At 45.1% G+C, this 16,210-nt stretch overlaps 1 protein-coding gene across 1 annotated transcript in view; it reads left to right on the top strand.

Annotated features, from left to right (window-relative positions):
* The window catches only part of ADAMTS17 (ADAM metallopeptidase with thrombospondin type 1 motif 17), a 398,711-nt gene that overhangs the window by 205,607 nt on the left and 176,894 nt on the right, over positions 1-16,210 (top strand). Inside the window, exons 11-12 of the mRNA XM_075342840.1 lie at positions 9,108-9,209; positions 9,736-9,881. Of these exons, the coding sequence (XP_075198955.1) occupies positions 9,108-9,209; positions 9,736-9,881 (248 nt within the window). The remainder of the gene's footprint in view (positions 1-9,107; positions 9,210-9,735; positions 9,882-16,210) is intronic.

Genomic DNA, 16,210 nt, shown 5'->3' with positions numbered 1-16,210 from the left:
ACCAGCGATCCTGACAACGATACAACCAGATAAGGATCACTGGTAAGTCGCTGGGAGATCGCTGGTGAGATGTCACACAGTCAGACCTTACCAACGACCTGTATAACGATCTCGGCGGGCGTTGGGACCGTGTTAGGAGGTTGTTGGTAGGTGTCAATCACAGCGATGCGTTTTACCCAGCAGGACATCGCCTTTGAAGAAAATGGTCCAGACAATTCGGCAACGACTAGCGATTTCACAGCAGGGGCCTGGTCGCTGGTAGGTGTCAAACATAACGAGATCATTGCTGCGTCACAGAAACTGTGACTCCGCAACGATCTCGTTCGTGATCTCGTTGTTTGTGACTGGACCTTAAGTTTGAAGGTTATTTCCTAGTCAAAGGATAGGGGATAACTTTCAGAACGTTGGAGATTTGACTGCCATGGCTCCCAAATCCTGGAAACCGGGACCCTGAAGATCCCTGGCCGAATGGAGCGGCAATGGTCGATCATGCGCACTGCTACTCCGTTCAATCAAGCAATTGCATTTCTTGGTTCATCTTCGGTACTCCCATTGAATTATGTCTATGGGATTTGTAGTATTTGTTTAGCAAAGTATTTGAAACATATTTTAATTTGATCAAAAAATAAAAATATCCAGTGGTAATCAAAATTCCAGATTGCATAAAATTTACTTTTTTTTTTTAATTAAATGTTTTTATTAAAGTTTTACAAGTTACAACCAAATAAACATTGGAGGCTACCCAGCCTCTACCCCCCTCCCATCCCTCCCCTCCCCAACAAACATTAAACAAACAGACTTGTAGAAAGGAGAGATAATGTCAGATCTGCAGCTCCACACATTCATAGACAAAAGTTTTTAAGTACCATTATTACGTTTATCAATTATTCCAATCAGACTTTTGTTTTTCTTTGAGTTTTTGCTTTGTTTGGCATTGTACACATTTAAATGTCATTTTTGATGAAGAATCTAACCTGTTCCCATGCTACTCTCTTCTCCCCAAACCTCTGTCATCATTATAGATACGTTCTGCAGAAATTTCTCGCCCTTTGCCCCTTGTTATCAATTTAGAGTAAGCTCAATCTAAACCTAATCAGTTCCCTCGAAGCCAACCCTGACCCGTCTATCCATCGTTCCCATATTTTTTCAAATTTGATTACGCCATTTCTTTTCCGATATATACTTTTCTCCACATTTATCACCCAATTAACTTTTTTGACATATTCAGATATTGTAGGACTGTGGTCCGAGATCCAGTGTTGAGCGATTAGTTTCCTGGCAATATGTAATAGTCTAGATACGGCCATTTTGCCCTCCTCCTCCAAAGGTAAATCCTCCACGTATCCCAGAATACATACAAAGGGAGTTAAGCTCATCTCTATCATATATACTCTATCGATTATTTCTGTCACCTCTCTCCAGTAATGTTCAATATTAGGACACGACCACATCATATGTAATAGATCTGCGGAACATATTTTGCATCGCAGGCAGAAGGGGTCAGTTCTAACTCCAATATCAAACAGGAATCTAGGAGTGCGATATACTTGGTGAATAACGTACAGGTGTGACAGTCTGTATGCCTCCTCCAATGATAGACTAGGAATTCTTTCTAAAATTTCTACCCATTGGTTGTCCTCAATAGGTCCTATAGCTTGTTCCCATTTTTTTTTCGTTTACTAGACAATTCCGGTGCACCAGTTATAATAGATGCCAATATAAACGAGAGATCACTCCAGCTGAGCCTCTAGAGGTTGCTATGCGTTTATGCGTTACATGACTTTGTTCTGCTCCAATGCTCTACCCGTAATAGAGATTTCTGCCTGATAGGCATGTCTCAGTTGCAAGTACTTATAAAACTCCGAATTCTGGATCCCAAACTCTGCTTGCAACTGAGGGAAGCCTCTGAGTTGGCCACCCTCCACAATATGTGTGAATCTATTTATCCCTTTCAAAGCCCAGCTCCCAAACCCCTCTAAACGATGCAAGTTAGGTAACCATGGAGTTTTCCATATAGAGGTGTATTGTGAAATTCCCTGAATGTCTTGTAGTTTTTTAGTTTTATCCCAAAGTTTTTGGATTAGTAGTAGGGTTGGGCAACTATTAGCAGCAGCTCTGAAGCCTCCTGCCTCTAGAACCTCGTATAGACTAGTGGAGTGAAAATATTGTTGTAGAATCATATACTGTGCCCCCCCTCCCTCCAGGGTCCTCCCATCCCCTAATGTGCTGAAGCTGAGCTGCCAGATAGTAAACCCATGGATTGGGTACCGCCAGACCTCCACTACTTTTATCCCTCTGCAGGGTCTCGAGCCTAATGCGTGGCATCTTTCTGCTCCAGATCAATTCCCGGAATAATGCATTTACCTTATGGAAAAATCTTTGTGGGATCCATTGTGGAGAGTTGTGTAGCTTGTATAATAATTGGTGCATCCAGATCATTTTGATCAAGTTAGTGCGGCCAACTGTTGACAAGAGCAGGCGAGACCAGACTTCCTTCTTATCCTTAAATTTCGACAGAATAGGGGTTAGGTTGAGATTCTCATAATCCTCAACACGAGTGGTGACTATTATCCCCAAATATTTAAACTGGGCAACAACCTGTAGGCCCGAGTGTATGTAGTTAAGTGAGTTTGTGGTTCCATCCACCGGAAGTAATACAGACTTTTCCCAGTTAATTGATAGACCTGAGTTCTTCCCAAATTCTTGTATAACCCCCATTGCTCTTGGCAGTGATGATGTTGCATTGGCCAGAAAAAGGAGTGTGTCGTCTGCGTACAACGCTATTTTTTCCTCCTGACCACCCCTCCTGAACCCTGTTATGTCTGGATTGGATCTAACCATTGCCGCCATAGGCTCAACGGCCAGAGCAAATAGTAAGGGGGATAGCGGGCATCCCTGGCGGGTGCCCCTACCTAGGTGAAAAGGTGAAGTAAGGCATCCATTAACTTTAATCCTAGCAGTAGGGTTATTATATAGAAGTCTTACCCAGGAAATAAAGTCCCTCCCCAGTCCAAATCTGTCAAGTACTGCCCAGAGAAACTCCCACTCAATAGAGTCGAAAGCCTTAGCGGCGTCTAGTGAGCAAATTACTCTATCCCCTGAGTTATCAACTGGCAATTGTAGGTTGAGGTGTAACCGTCGTATATTCACTGCCGTTGATCTGGAAGGCATGAACCCCGACTGGTCCGAATGGATTAGTGAAAGTATAGCCTTATTAAGTCTGGAAGCTAGTACTTTGGCTATTATTTTGATATCTGTAGGTAGGTCTATAAGAGTCAGGGATGAGGGGATCCTTACCTGGTTTAGGTATGACAACTATCACTACTTCTCGCATCGACTGGGGCAAGGAGCCATTTTTGGCTGCTTGCTGGAAGGTCGACAGTAGCTGGGGGAGAAGGATGTCTCCAAACTTTTTGTAAATCTCTGTGGGGATCCCATCTGAACCCGGTGACTTATTATTGGGCATGAAGGATACCGCTAAATGCAACTCTTCCAGTGTGAGTGGACTGTTTAGGTATACCTGGTCCTCATCTGAAAGTGAGGGCAAGGGGTTGTCTTCAGGTAAGAAGCTATCTGTTCCCTTTCATATTGCAGTTTAGTACTGTAAAGTTGTTCGTAGAATTCAGAGAAGGTAGCCAAAATTTGGTCAGGTTGATTGACTATGGTCCCGGTTTTGTCCCTTAGCGCCCCCACAAATGTGTTCCCCCTTTGTGCTTTAGCAATCACCGCTAATAAATGACCCACTTTTTCGCCCTCTTCAAAGAATCTCTGTTGTGAAAAAAGTCTTTTGTTAGTGGCCCGCTCCTTAATGTGAGAGTCATATGCTTCTTGTGCCTCCCTCCATTCCAGTAAGTCCCGTGTATCCCCTGACAGAATGTATTTCTGTTCTGTCGTCTGGACGCGTTCTTTAAGAAAAATTTCAAATTGTGCCGACTTAATTTTAGATCTACTGACCCCCTGTATCAGTGACCCCCTCAGACAGGCCTTCATGGCATCCCAAACAGTGTTAAGCGACATATCCCCAGTACAATTGTCCTGAAAATAGGATTCAAGGGCTAGTTCAACCGGGCCCACATCTATAATCTGTAGCCAAAAAGGATTAAAGGACCACAAGCTACGGGTACGATCAAGCCCAGGTAAAATATTAAGTCGTGTCAACAGTGGAGAATGGTCTGATAAACCTCTAGGAAGGTATTCTGTGTTTTCCACCATTGGTAGTATACCCTCCAAGTCCAAGATCAGGTCTATTCTGGACAGAGTGTTGTGTGTTTTGGAATAGCACGAGAATCACTTGATTCCAGGGTTTCTGATTCGCCACAGATCTGAAAGTGCCAGTTCAGCCACCGTGTCCCCAAATTTGGAGTTAGGATAGTGTTCTAAGTGAGTACCCGCATTGTGTTTTCCCAATATGGGTGAATGATGTTGTTGTAATCCCTCGTGCACACCACCTGTACATTGGGGGTCTTGCTAATCATTTCCGCAATTTTGTTTATAACAGTATTATTATATGGAGGCGGTATATAAACTGTTATCAGAAGGAGCTCCTTGTTAAATATTTTACAGTGCACTCAAATAAATCTACCTTCCTGATCTACTGTGGATGAAACTATCTCAAATGGGATTCCTCTGTGGACTAAGATACTGACACCTCTGGAATGAGCTATGTAGGTTGAGTGGAAACAATGGCCCACCCATGAGCAATTCATGTATGCTATTTTGTCGCCCTCCAAATGTGTCTCCTGTAGGCAGATGATTGCTGGAAAGTGGGATTTGACCTGTTCCATTACTGCTACCCTTTTTGTGGGGTCCCCCAAGCCACGGACATTCCAAGAAAGAATGTTAGTCCTACCCGCCATCCTGGTGGTATGCGTATGTAGTGCAGGAAGTCACCCGGCAAAGAGTTCCAACCCTCCTCCACCTTCCTGAACCACATGAGAACCATTAGCAGACATAAATATAATATAAACCATAAGAGCCCCTTATAAAATGTATATACTTTATTGATACTTTCATAAACATAGGTGCAAGTTAAAAATATAGGTGCATGGATTATGATTCAGGAGTGGGTCCCTGGGCTCATTCCCTAGTCTCCCCCTTCCTGACCGTGGAGGTCGGCACCCTATTATGGACGCCGTGGTGCCCCCACTCAACGTAGACTAGCCCTAGATGTCCCTTTACTGCAAACTAATTAGTGCTGCTATGCTCAAGTGAGGGGTCTTACATAATATATGGTGATTCACATACATACCACTCACAATGCTATCCGTTTAAGTCAGGGATACTGACAGGTCTAATATCAGATTCCCCCTTTTTTATATATATATATATATATATATATATATATATATATATATATATATATATATATTATATTCTCAGTATAGCAGATATAAAGTACAATTTTTCAGATACAGGGAACTAATCAAGGGCACAGTCTTTTTTTCCTATGCACCCTCATCTGGATGTGTCATCTGTAATGAATCAGCTCAATGGCCTGTCCTTTGCCGTAAACCACGGCTCTCTGCCCAACGCGTTTCCCCTCCAGGACTTCCAATCAAACGGAGGTTCCTCAGGGGCTGTCCATAATGGGGTCATAAACACGATATAATAGCCAATAGAGCCTGCAAAGATGTGTCCACCATCTACTGACCTTATCGCCAGACGTCCAGCACACACATCCATGCAGTCGGACCTGCAAGAAGGCGAAAATCATCCCCTGCATCATTAGCAGACGCCCAGCAAATGCATCTTTGCAGGCTCTATTGGCTATGATTAAGAAACTCCTCACTGAAGGACCAAATTTATTTCTTGATGTTGTAAAGGAAATTATATGCAACGTGGGAGCCCTGCATTCTGTGCCTCTGGCATACTCAGACAGTTTTTCAGCTGCATGTGTGGCTGCAGCTCTAGCTGCTTTGGAGGCTGGTGTCTGTGTCCCACCACCATTTTGAGAAGTACCTTCCATTCCTGCCACCGCCTCCTTCTGCCTCCTGCTCGTCCCCCCAGCCATGTAACCTCCGTCCAAGCTGTGTAGTAAGTGCAGGGTGGTCTCTGGTTGCTGCACGGATGATTTTTATCCTCTCCACGGCCCAGTAGAAGTCAGGATAATCGGCAGTTCCAGGAGCTCTCCTCTTAGCTTCTTCTCACATCTCTGGCCAGGCCACACCCCCATAAAATGTACCTTTTATTAAAGTCTATATTTAAAAAACGGTTATCAGTTCATATGTTAAATTTACAATTAACCTCAACCCCTATTAAAAATATACGTTTTATTAATAATTGGTTAAAATTCCAAGGACACACAAACACAAAAATACCAGAAGCAGGTAACCCCTATATGGGAGTCGGTAAAGTATATATATATATTGCGTGGAAGAGTGGGGGCAAACCCTAGTAACCCTCAAGGGACTAGATGTCCCTACCTGTCAACGGAGGGTATGATGCCTTGAGTTTCCGGGTGCCCCCGTTCGACGACGGCTTTCCCTCTTTCTCCTTACCCTAAAAACAGGGACAGTGCTCAAATAAAGGTAAATAGGGGGAAGTAAGATTGCCGCTCCCAAAATTTAAGTGGGCTTTGGTACACCAATATGTATTCAAGGCCTGATTACTGGCAATATGATATACAACCATAGGAAGTGATATTTAAGAAAACAAAATACTTGCAAACATTAGCCCATGTAATAATCCCTTATACCAAAAACATTCCAAAAGGGAGCTATCATGGTCCCTCCACAATCAGACCAAGACCATATGTTTTGCAGAGTTTACAGTACCACACATGAATGGTGCCTTACTGGGATACAATCAGTCCCAAGTAAATATAAAAGACACTAAAGGGAATATAAGGATAGTTTTACTTCCCTGAAAAAAGCAGGTCCTCACCCCTGCCTTGCCTCTACGCGTTTCTCCTTTCCCATTAAAGGTTCCTCAGGAGGCTTGGGGAGACAGCAGCAGATCCTGTATGGTGGTAGTCCATGGCTATAGGCCATACATATATCAGTTCATATGTTAGGCGACAAAAATACAGAGGTGGAGGTATTTTAATTTGGTAGCATTGTGGATAAAAGTTTAATTTTGATATTGTGTCAGATGTTTGATACTAATACACTTTGGATCCATGGCATCTGCCCCCAGGTTTCTTCATTATGACATATCAATAAATGTGCATTTATTTATTTTTTACATGTATTCTATTTTTCTACTTCCGTGTGTCCAGAACTTGTTTTGTTATTTAGTGTAGATAGGTTGATACACTCATATATATTAGTTTGACATGGAGTCACGGATCCAGTGATATAGATGCTACACAGCACTTTATTGCCATTAATTGAATCTTATGTGTTTTGCTGTTACGTTGCTGTGTGAGCAATCCTTGTTACTGACATTGGTGTATGTAGCTATATAACTTGTGTAGATAGTAGAGCACTATTCAGTACAAGAATTGTTTAAAAAATGCCGTTCTCTAATGTACAAGTATAGGAAAATTCAATGTTTGGTGGAGTTTAGTTTAATGGATACAACTGACAAATTATAAATTACCTATGGAGTCCCCTTTCGCTGCCCCCTAAATTATATCATTGTTATTATGGAAACTTAGGGATGAAGACTTCAGTGCTCGCCAGGCCCCAACCTATGACATCATCAGCTCTTCTGGTGTCTTAAAGGGGAGACTTCAGTCACTGATATTTCCTATTATGATATCATTACTCTTATGTTATCGTTTCCACAATTGGTATGACATGCTCCAGGGCCGTACCGAGGCTTTTGTTCGCTCACTTTGAAAACATCATGAGCATCACCTCATCAAAGTAGGGATTTTAATCCCTGTGGAATCATTACAAGACCATGTTACCCAACTCCAGTCCTCAGCAGCACCAACACATCATGTTTTCAGGATTTTTTTTAATATTGCACAAGTGATGGAATATCGCCTATGCAATACTAAGGAAATAATGAAAACATGATCTGTTGATGGCTCCTGAGGACTTTGATTGGGGAAAACTGTTTTAAGACATGGAGCTTTAAAGAGGACCTTTCACCAAATTTTTCATGAATAAAACATTTATTTTTTTATTTTCCCACGTTGTTGTGGAGATATTAGATCAAAGTATTTGGCACCTAAACGACTAATTTTTCTAAAAGGGAATCTGTCAGCAGCTTTTTGCGATTTCATTTGAGAGCAGCATGTCGTAGCCAAAGAGATTCTGAAGCTAACCTTGTTTAACTTAAATTACTGTGTACAGCCATTCTGACATGATCAAAGAATTGAGTTTAGCAGAGCTGGGCGCTATCCCAGCCCCACACTAGGCTATCAATAGAGATTGTTCATTCACTGTGAAGTGTCAATCTTAGCAGGGGCCTTGCCAGACAATGCAGCATGAAACTCTCTAGTCCTCTAATGTTAATCATAGGGTAATAAACCCTTTAGAATAGCTAAAATATAGTAAACAATAGCTCACACACAGATAAGAGAAGCAGTTGTTTATTGTTTAACCCTTGCAGCATACTGTCCTCAGCTTACATTGCAAAATCCTGCTGATAGATTCCCTTTAAGTACAAGTGGGTGTTACCAGAGAGATTTTACTGGGGGCGGATATTTTTTCCTCTTTCTAACACTAACGAATCAGACAGGCAGGAACACACTTGGGAAAGGAACATACGCCATGATAGCATTAACAAACCGTCTGCTATCCTCTGAAAAGTGATGATATGATAGCGCACCGCAGAGCTGAGTGTGAGTTACACTCACTTGCATTAAGCGAGGCTGTGCCCATGTAGTCGGATTCTGTCCAGGATTATACATATTGTATACTTGCGGCCACATCACTGCTATTTTTGGCTCTGATGCTGGAGAATCCTCACAGTGCACGCGTTATGAGGATTCACACGTCTGTAGTCACATAGAGTGACACATAGAGTAACTGAAGACTTGTCATTTTAGACTGGACAACCACTTTAACTGATTAATTTATGTTCCTTAAATAGATGTGAGACGTAATACATTGTAGTAGTGTATATCGTGGCACTAATTTTTGTTGTTCTGAAAACTGATTTTTATTGCTATATTATAATGGTGTTAATGTCACTTGTGTACAATTTGATTTCAGCATCTGATGTGTGCTGGTCTGTGGTGTCTGGTGGAAGGAGACGCTTCTTGCAAAACCAAATTGGACCCACCATTGGATGGTACCGAATGTGGTGCAGATAAGGTGAGCTTGTGTGGTATGTTGTAAGAAAGTTTGCAAAGTGTAAATAGAATTCAATACTGTATAATATTGTAAAATATAGAAACTCTTTACATTAAACCTGTTCTGTCATATTTAGGTTCTGTTCACATATGTATTCGGAGCGTCTGTCAGCAGTTGCGTTGCCCATGTAGGCTATTTTTGCTGGTAATAGAGCAGCTTGCAGCCCATATCTTGGATGTCAAAATCCAGACAGACACCATTAAAATCTACAAGGTCTGTTCTTGACTATTCTGTAGGACAATGAATGTGTCACTTCATTGGCTTCCATTATGAACCTCCATTGCATCAGTGTCGTTGTGTGAGAGGCCATTATTCTGAAGAGTAGGCACAAACTAAAACAGAATGGAAATGAGCTCAAATACTCCTTCATTTCTCCTCTCATAAAACTCATAAATACACCTGTAGAGCTGCCATTAGGGGCCGCTAAAATAAATTCTATATGTGTAAGTATGGACAGTCCAGTCAATGTTGGGAGTTTGTATTACAGTGGTGCAGAGCTGGGGAGTGTGTGAGCAAGACCCCGATCCCTAATCATGTGGATGGAGACTGGAGTGCATGGAGCCCGTGGAGCATGTGCAGCCGCACGTGTGGAACTGGAGCAAGATTCAGACAGAGAAAATGTGACAACCCACCGTGAGTGTCTGGTGTGCTCTACAGCTCTCATTCTGTTTTGTTGTTTGTTTGTTTTTTTCTTCTACCTTGCTCTGATTTTGTTTTGTAGTTGTGATTTTTACTTACTGTTGTTTTTTTTCTTAATTTCTTTTGTAGAAATTTTTTTTTCTGTATACTATTTTATGTCTCTGTGCAACTTGCTTATCTTTCTCATGCTTTAGGCATGCTTTAGATTTGTATTCCGCATGAAATACCAATTTTTGAGAATATTTTGTTGTGGGGGTGCAAATATATTTGTATGGGGCGTGCAAAATATATGTAGGACTATGTGAGGCCAAGCATACTATATGGCAGGCTATGTCTTCATACTTTATGGAGGTCTATTTGAAGGCTGTTATACTGTATGCAAGTAATTACGGTATACAGTGTGAAGGTTTGTGTGGGGGTCCATCATACTGTTCGTAGGGCCATTATATTATTTGGAGGATTTTGGGGGTGTGTTATACAATTTGGATGACTATGGGGGTTGTGAGGTAGCACGGTCGGCTGCGTAGCAGAAGACACGGGATCCAGGCATGAAGGTTCACAGCACACGGTTTAATGTCCAAACAAAAGTCCACAACAATATACATGTGCCTCTCCAGCAGAGAGCTCAGGGAGTTCTGTTCACTCCCCCACACCCGGCACACCTGCCCTTGTTCCTGATTCTATTTAACCCTTCCTTCAGCCTGTAGGGAAACAGCATTAACCCTAGAGTGGATTTACTTTCCATCATGGAGTGAGCACAACCGGGGCGAGACATACCGGCCGTCATAGATAACCCCGGTCACAGTCTCACATACCCCCCCCCTCAGTTCAAGCGTGCGGGGTTGAACTCCCGCCATCAAACATGGGCCGCGGGACAAGGCATCGGCGTTGCCCTGCAACCTACCGGCCCTATGTTCAACCGTAAACCGGAAGTTCTGCAGAGAAAGGAACCACCGGGTAACCCGGGCATTCCGTTCCTTGGTGGACCTCATCCAGACCAGTGGAGAGTGATCCGTCACCAAGCGAAACTGCCGTCCTAGCAGGTAATAGCGTAGGGACTCCAAGGCCCACTTGATCGCCAGGCACTCCTTCTCCACTACGCTATAATTCCGCTCGGGAGGGGTGAGCTTCCTACTTAAGAAGGTGACGGGGTGTTCCTCCCCCTGAACCACCTGAGACAGCACTGCCCCCAGGCCGACCTCTGAGGCGTCAGTCTGTACTATGAACTCCTTCCGGAAATCAGGGTGTACAAGAACGGGCTGTCCGCACAGGACCCCCTTCAGGGCCCGGAAGGAGTCCTCGGCCTGCGGAGTCCAGCGCACCATGACGGACTTCTTGCCTTTGAGAAGGTCCGTCAAGGGGGCTGATAGTCCCGCAAAATCCTTTACAAACCTCCTGTAGTACCCCACGATACCCAGGAAGGCCCTAACCTGCTTCGTGGTCAGGGGTCTAGGCCACTTCTGGATCGCCTCAACCTTGTTAATTTGGGGCTTAATCACTCCTTGGCCTATCACGTAGCCCAAGTAGCGGGCTTCCGTGAGTCCCAATGCACATTTCTTGGGATTGGCTGTCAATCCGGCTGTTCGAAGCGCGTCCACCACCGCTTGTACCTGTTCCAAGTGGGTCTGCCAATCGGAGCTGTAAATAATGATGTCATCCAGGTACGCTGATGCATACGCCTGGTGGGTTTCCAGCACTAAGTCCATCAACCTCTGGAACGTGGCCGGAGCGCCATGTAACCCAAAAGGCAAGACAACATAGTGGAAGAGACCCTCCGGCGTAACAAAAGCGGTTTTCTCCTTGGCGGACTCCGTTAGTGGCACCTGCCAGTACCCCTTGGTCAGGTCGAGCGTGGTAAAATATCGCGCCTGTCCCAGCCTATCAATCAGCTCATCCACCCGGGGCATGGGGTAGAGATCGAACTTGGATATTTCGTTCAATCTCCTAAAGTCATTGCAGAACCTTAAGGAGCCATCGGGTTTTGGTATTAGGACAATCGGACTAGCCCATTCACTCCGGGATTTTTCGATGACCCCCAGGCGTAACATTGTCTTTACTTCCTCCGATATGGCTTGTCGTCGAGCCTCCGGTACCCGGTATGACTTCAGGCGTACCTTCAGGTGGGGCTCGGTGACAATATCATGTCATATCAGACTGGTCCTACCGGGCAGCTCGGAGAAGACATCGGGGTTCTGCTGAACCAACCGTCTGGCCTCTCGCCTCTGTTGCTTGGTGAGGGCTTCTCCAATCCTTACTTCCGGTTCGTCCTCTCCGGAGGTCGCTGGAGCCGGATGTGAACGACCCGAAGAGGAGGGAGGTGGGGAAAAAACAGCCATCAGGCTTTCCCGTTCCTGACAAGGTTTTAATAGGTTGACATGGTATATTTGTTCAGGTTTCCGCCTACCGGGCTGCAATACTTTATAGTTAACCACCCCTACTCTTTCCTTTATCTCGTAGAGGCCTTGCCACTGAGCCAGGAATTTACTCTCCGCCGTGGGGATTAATACTAACACCCGATCCCCGGGTTTAAAGGTCCGCACGGTGGCTTGTCTATTGTAGCGGCCGCTTTGCGTGGCCTGAGCCTCCTGTAAATGCTCATTCACAATTGGCATGACCGCGCTTATGCGGTTCTGCATACCCAAAATGTGTTCAATCACACTTTTATGGGGGGTGGGCTCTTGCTCCCATGTTTCCTTTGCCAGGTCCAACAATCCCCGGGGATGTCGCCCGTATAACAATTCAAAAGGCGAAAACCCCGTGGATGCCTGTGGCACCTCTCGTATGGCAAACATCAAATAGGGAAGCATCATATCCCAGTCTTTCCCGTCTTTTGAAATCACCCTTTTGAGCATGGTTTTCAGGGTTTTATTGAAACGCTCGACTAAACCGTCCGTTTGAGGATGATACACAGACGTACGCAACTGCTTGATCTGGAGTAGCCGGCATAGCTCTTTGGTCACTTTAGACATGAATGGGGTCCCCTGATCCGTAAGGATCTCCTTGGGCAACCCCACCCGGCAGAACACAGCAAACAACTCCCGAGCTATAAGCTTTGCTGCAGTATGTCTGAGAGGTATCGCCTCGGGATACCGGGTGGCATAGTCAACGATCACTAGGATGTGTTGGTGCCCTCGAGCGGACTTTACGAGGGGCCCCACCAGATCCATCCCTATCCGTTCAAAAGGGACTTCTATAATGGGTAACGGTACCAACGGACTGTGAAAATGGGTCAGGGGTGCGGTAAGCTGACACTCCGGGCAGGTTTCGCAGAACCGTTTTACCTCCCCAAAGACCCCGGGCCAATAGAACCTTTGCAATATTCGCTCCTGCGTTTTCTTGATCCCTAGGTGGCCACTCATCAGGTGTTTATGAGCCAAGTCGAGGACCCGCCGGCGATGCGGCTGGGGCACCACCAACTGTTCTACCCCCACGGTACGTCCTGTGGCCTTTACTTTAGCCCTCAAGGTGGATCGCACAAGGGTCACTAAGCTTCCGGAATCCAACAATCCTGTAACCGGACATCCATTCACCTGTATTTGGCACAAGTGGGGCTCCGTCTCTGGGGAGACCAGGTCAGCGGTACACACCACCTGAGCATACATTGAACCCCGCCGGGTAACCCCACAATCCATGGGCTCCGTGGTGAGTGGACACTGGGCTTCCATATGTCCCACCCGCTGGCACCGCCAACATCTAATGGGGACGGAAACCCCCTTGACGGGTTGTCGTTTAGGGTACAGAACCTTCCGGACCTCAGGAATGGCGGCCGCGGCCTCAGATGGGACGGTAGGGGACTCCTGCACCGTTGTCAGCGGTGGGTCCTTCGACGGGAATGTGGAAGGGAGAAGGTGGGCGGGATGTTATGTTCCGCTCATCTCCGCCCCTCCGCTTCTATTGGCCGGCCGATTAGTGACGTTGCGGTGACGTCGCTGTGACGCCGAACGCACCTCCCCCTTGAAGGAGGGATATTTCGGCAGTGTCAGAAACGTCGCCGAACAGGTATATGCGTGTGAAGCTGCCGTAGCGATAATGTTCGCTATGGCAGCAATCACCACATATCACATGTGCGACGGGGGCGGGTGCTATCGCGCTCGGCATCGCTAGGTGATGCTAGAGATGTCGCAACGTGTAAAGTACCCCCTAAGGCTGCTTTACACCAGACAATCTATCGTGCGATAGATCGCCGGGGTCACGGTTTTTGTGACGCACATCCGGCATCGCTGGCGATGCCGGCCTTTGTGACACCTCCTAGCGACGCAGTATCGCTCACAAATTGTGAGTCGTGTACTGGTCGCTAGGTTCCATAATATCGGTTCTGAAATCGGGCGCCGGTTGTTCATCGTTCCCGTGGCATCACACGTCGCTCCGTGTGACACCACGGGAGCGATGAACATCACGTACCTGCCTCCCGCGTCAGCCGCCGGCTCTATGTGGCAGGAAGGAGGTGGGCGGGATGTTTACATCCTGCTCATCTCCGCCCCTCCGCTTCTATTGGCCGGCGGCCGTGTGACGTCGCTGTGACGCCGAACGTCCCTCCCACTCCAGGAAGTGGATGTTCGCCACCCACAGCGTGGTCGCACGAGAGGTAAGTATGTGTGACGGGGTTACCGACTTTGTGCGCCACGGGCAGCGATTTGCCCGTGACGCAAAAAGGAAGGGGGCGGGTACGATCGATTGTGAAATCGCACAATCGGTCGTACCATGTTAAGCAGCCTTTAGAGTAACTTATACAGAATTAGAACGTATGGGGAAGGGATTGGAAGGAAAGCCTGCTTACCGTCAATCAGTACATACAGTAGGTTATCCGGAACCTCACACTCAATCAAAACATACTTATGTGCCTTTAAAATTACTGGATGATTTATTATTCACCATAATTCAATTTACTTTAGCCTGAAGTCACTGGAGATGAACTGTACAAGTTTTCCATGTCTTCGCAACAGAAATTCTCTCTGCCAGGAACAAGTATTGTTGAATGTTTGGGCACGTTCAGTATTGGAACACTGAGAGCAGCTTGATCAGGTGCCATCTCCAAATTGATCATTGTGACGGAATAAATTAGACCGTAGATGCTGCGCCAAAGAAGCTTAACTTTGTAACATTCCCACCAAATATGCAAATAAGATTCTTCCCCTCTACACTGCCAGAACCAGGCTTTCTCTTGCTAAAATATCTCTATTTTATGAAATCATATATTACTATACAGCAATCATATTTTATAGTTAGCTTCCACTAATGCTGTAATGGAGAATGTGACAAAAGCATAGCCACACTGTGCCCTGCCATTAATTAAAGCATCCCTCCAGTGGTTTTTTTTTGTTTTGTTTTTTTTTATTTCACCACCAGAGTGGTATCACTAATGTCTGTTCCCTACCATTAGTAAAATACTTACCAATAGCTGTCTTCTGCTCTTTCCCACCCTGCCATCTTGGGACGGCAGCTCCTAACTGACCAGAAGTCACTGGTAACTGTTACAAGGTCTCAATGTAAGTCTATGAGATTCGTGCTCTGGCTCACCCAGCAAACACTGGAGCGAACCAGCAGGTCACAACCAGCAGAAGACGACTGGAGCGGTGTCAATGAAGACGACTGGTAAGTATATTACTACAGGCAAGGAACATGTATTTCTGATACCACTGCGGTAATGTAAAAAAAAAAAGTTTCCAGAGTAGTGCTTTAAGAAAAGATTAAAGACCCATGGTCTCTCTCCCATTGTAACATACAGGATAATGTATGGTCAGTGCCGCACTCTGCTTGTCACTCGCACTTGCTGCACCTGTTTTCTGTTTTCTCGTGCACATAAATTCTGTCTTATTGCTTATTTTCTTTTTTTTTATATATATAATTATTAATGATTTACTTCAAGATGGATCAAATATTTGAATTCCCTCAACAATTTATTTTTTTTAGCACAAAAGTGACCATGACTAAGTGGACTAATTGTTTCTGCCAACATATTATTGGTTTACACAATTAATTGACTAAAGGAGGCCAAGAGAGTCAGTGTAAATAAGACAAAGATGTCTTACTTCCAGCAATATGTCGAAAATCTCTCAGAAGGAGTGTCCACTGTGGTCACCGTAGTGCTTCTTCAGACCACCTACATTAACTTTATGATTACCATCCACTATAATCCAAAACACTCCCATGTCCAGGACTTCTCTTGTGCTGCACCAGTTTGCTGGAATGCATTATCCCAGACACTCTGATTAATTCTCAGTTTCCACAGTTTCAAGCGTGCCCTGAAAACACATTTCTTTAGACTGGTCTATTACCTCACTAATCTAACTACCCCATGTTTTCTCTTCCATGCACTCTGTAGC

Source organism: Anomaloglossus baeobatrachus, chromosome 4, assembly GCF_048569485.1.
Source record: "Anomaloglossus baeobatrachus isolate aAnoBae1 chromosome 4, aAnoBae1.hap1, whole genome shotgun sequence".
Taxonomy (NCBI): domain Eukaryota; kingdom Metazoa; phylum Chordata; class Amphibia; order Anura; family Aromobatidae; genus Anomaloglossus; species Anomaloglossus baeobatrachus.
The sequence above is the reverse complement of the archived record's forward strand: the minus strand, read 5'-3'. Positions and strand labels throughout refer to the sequence as shown.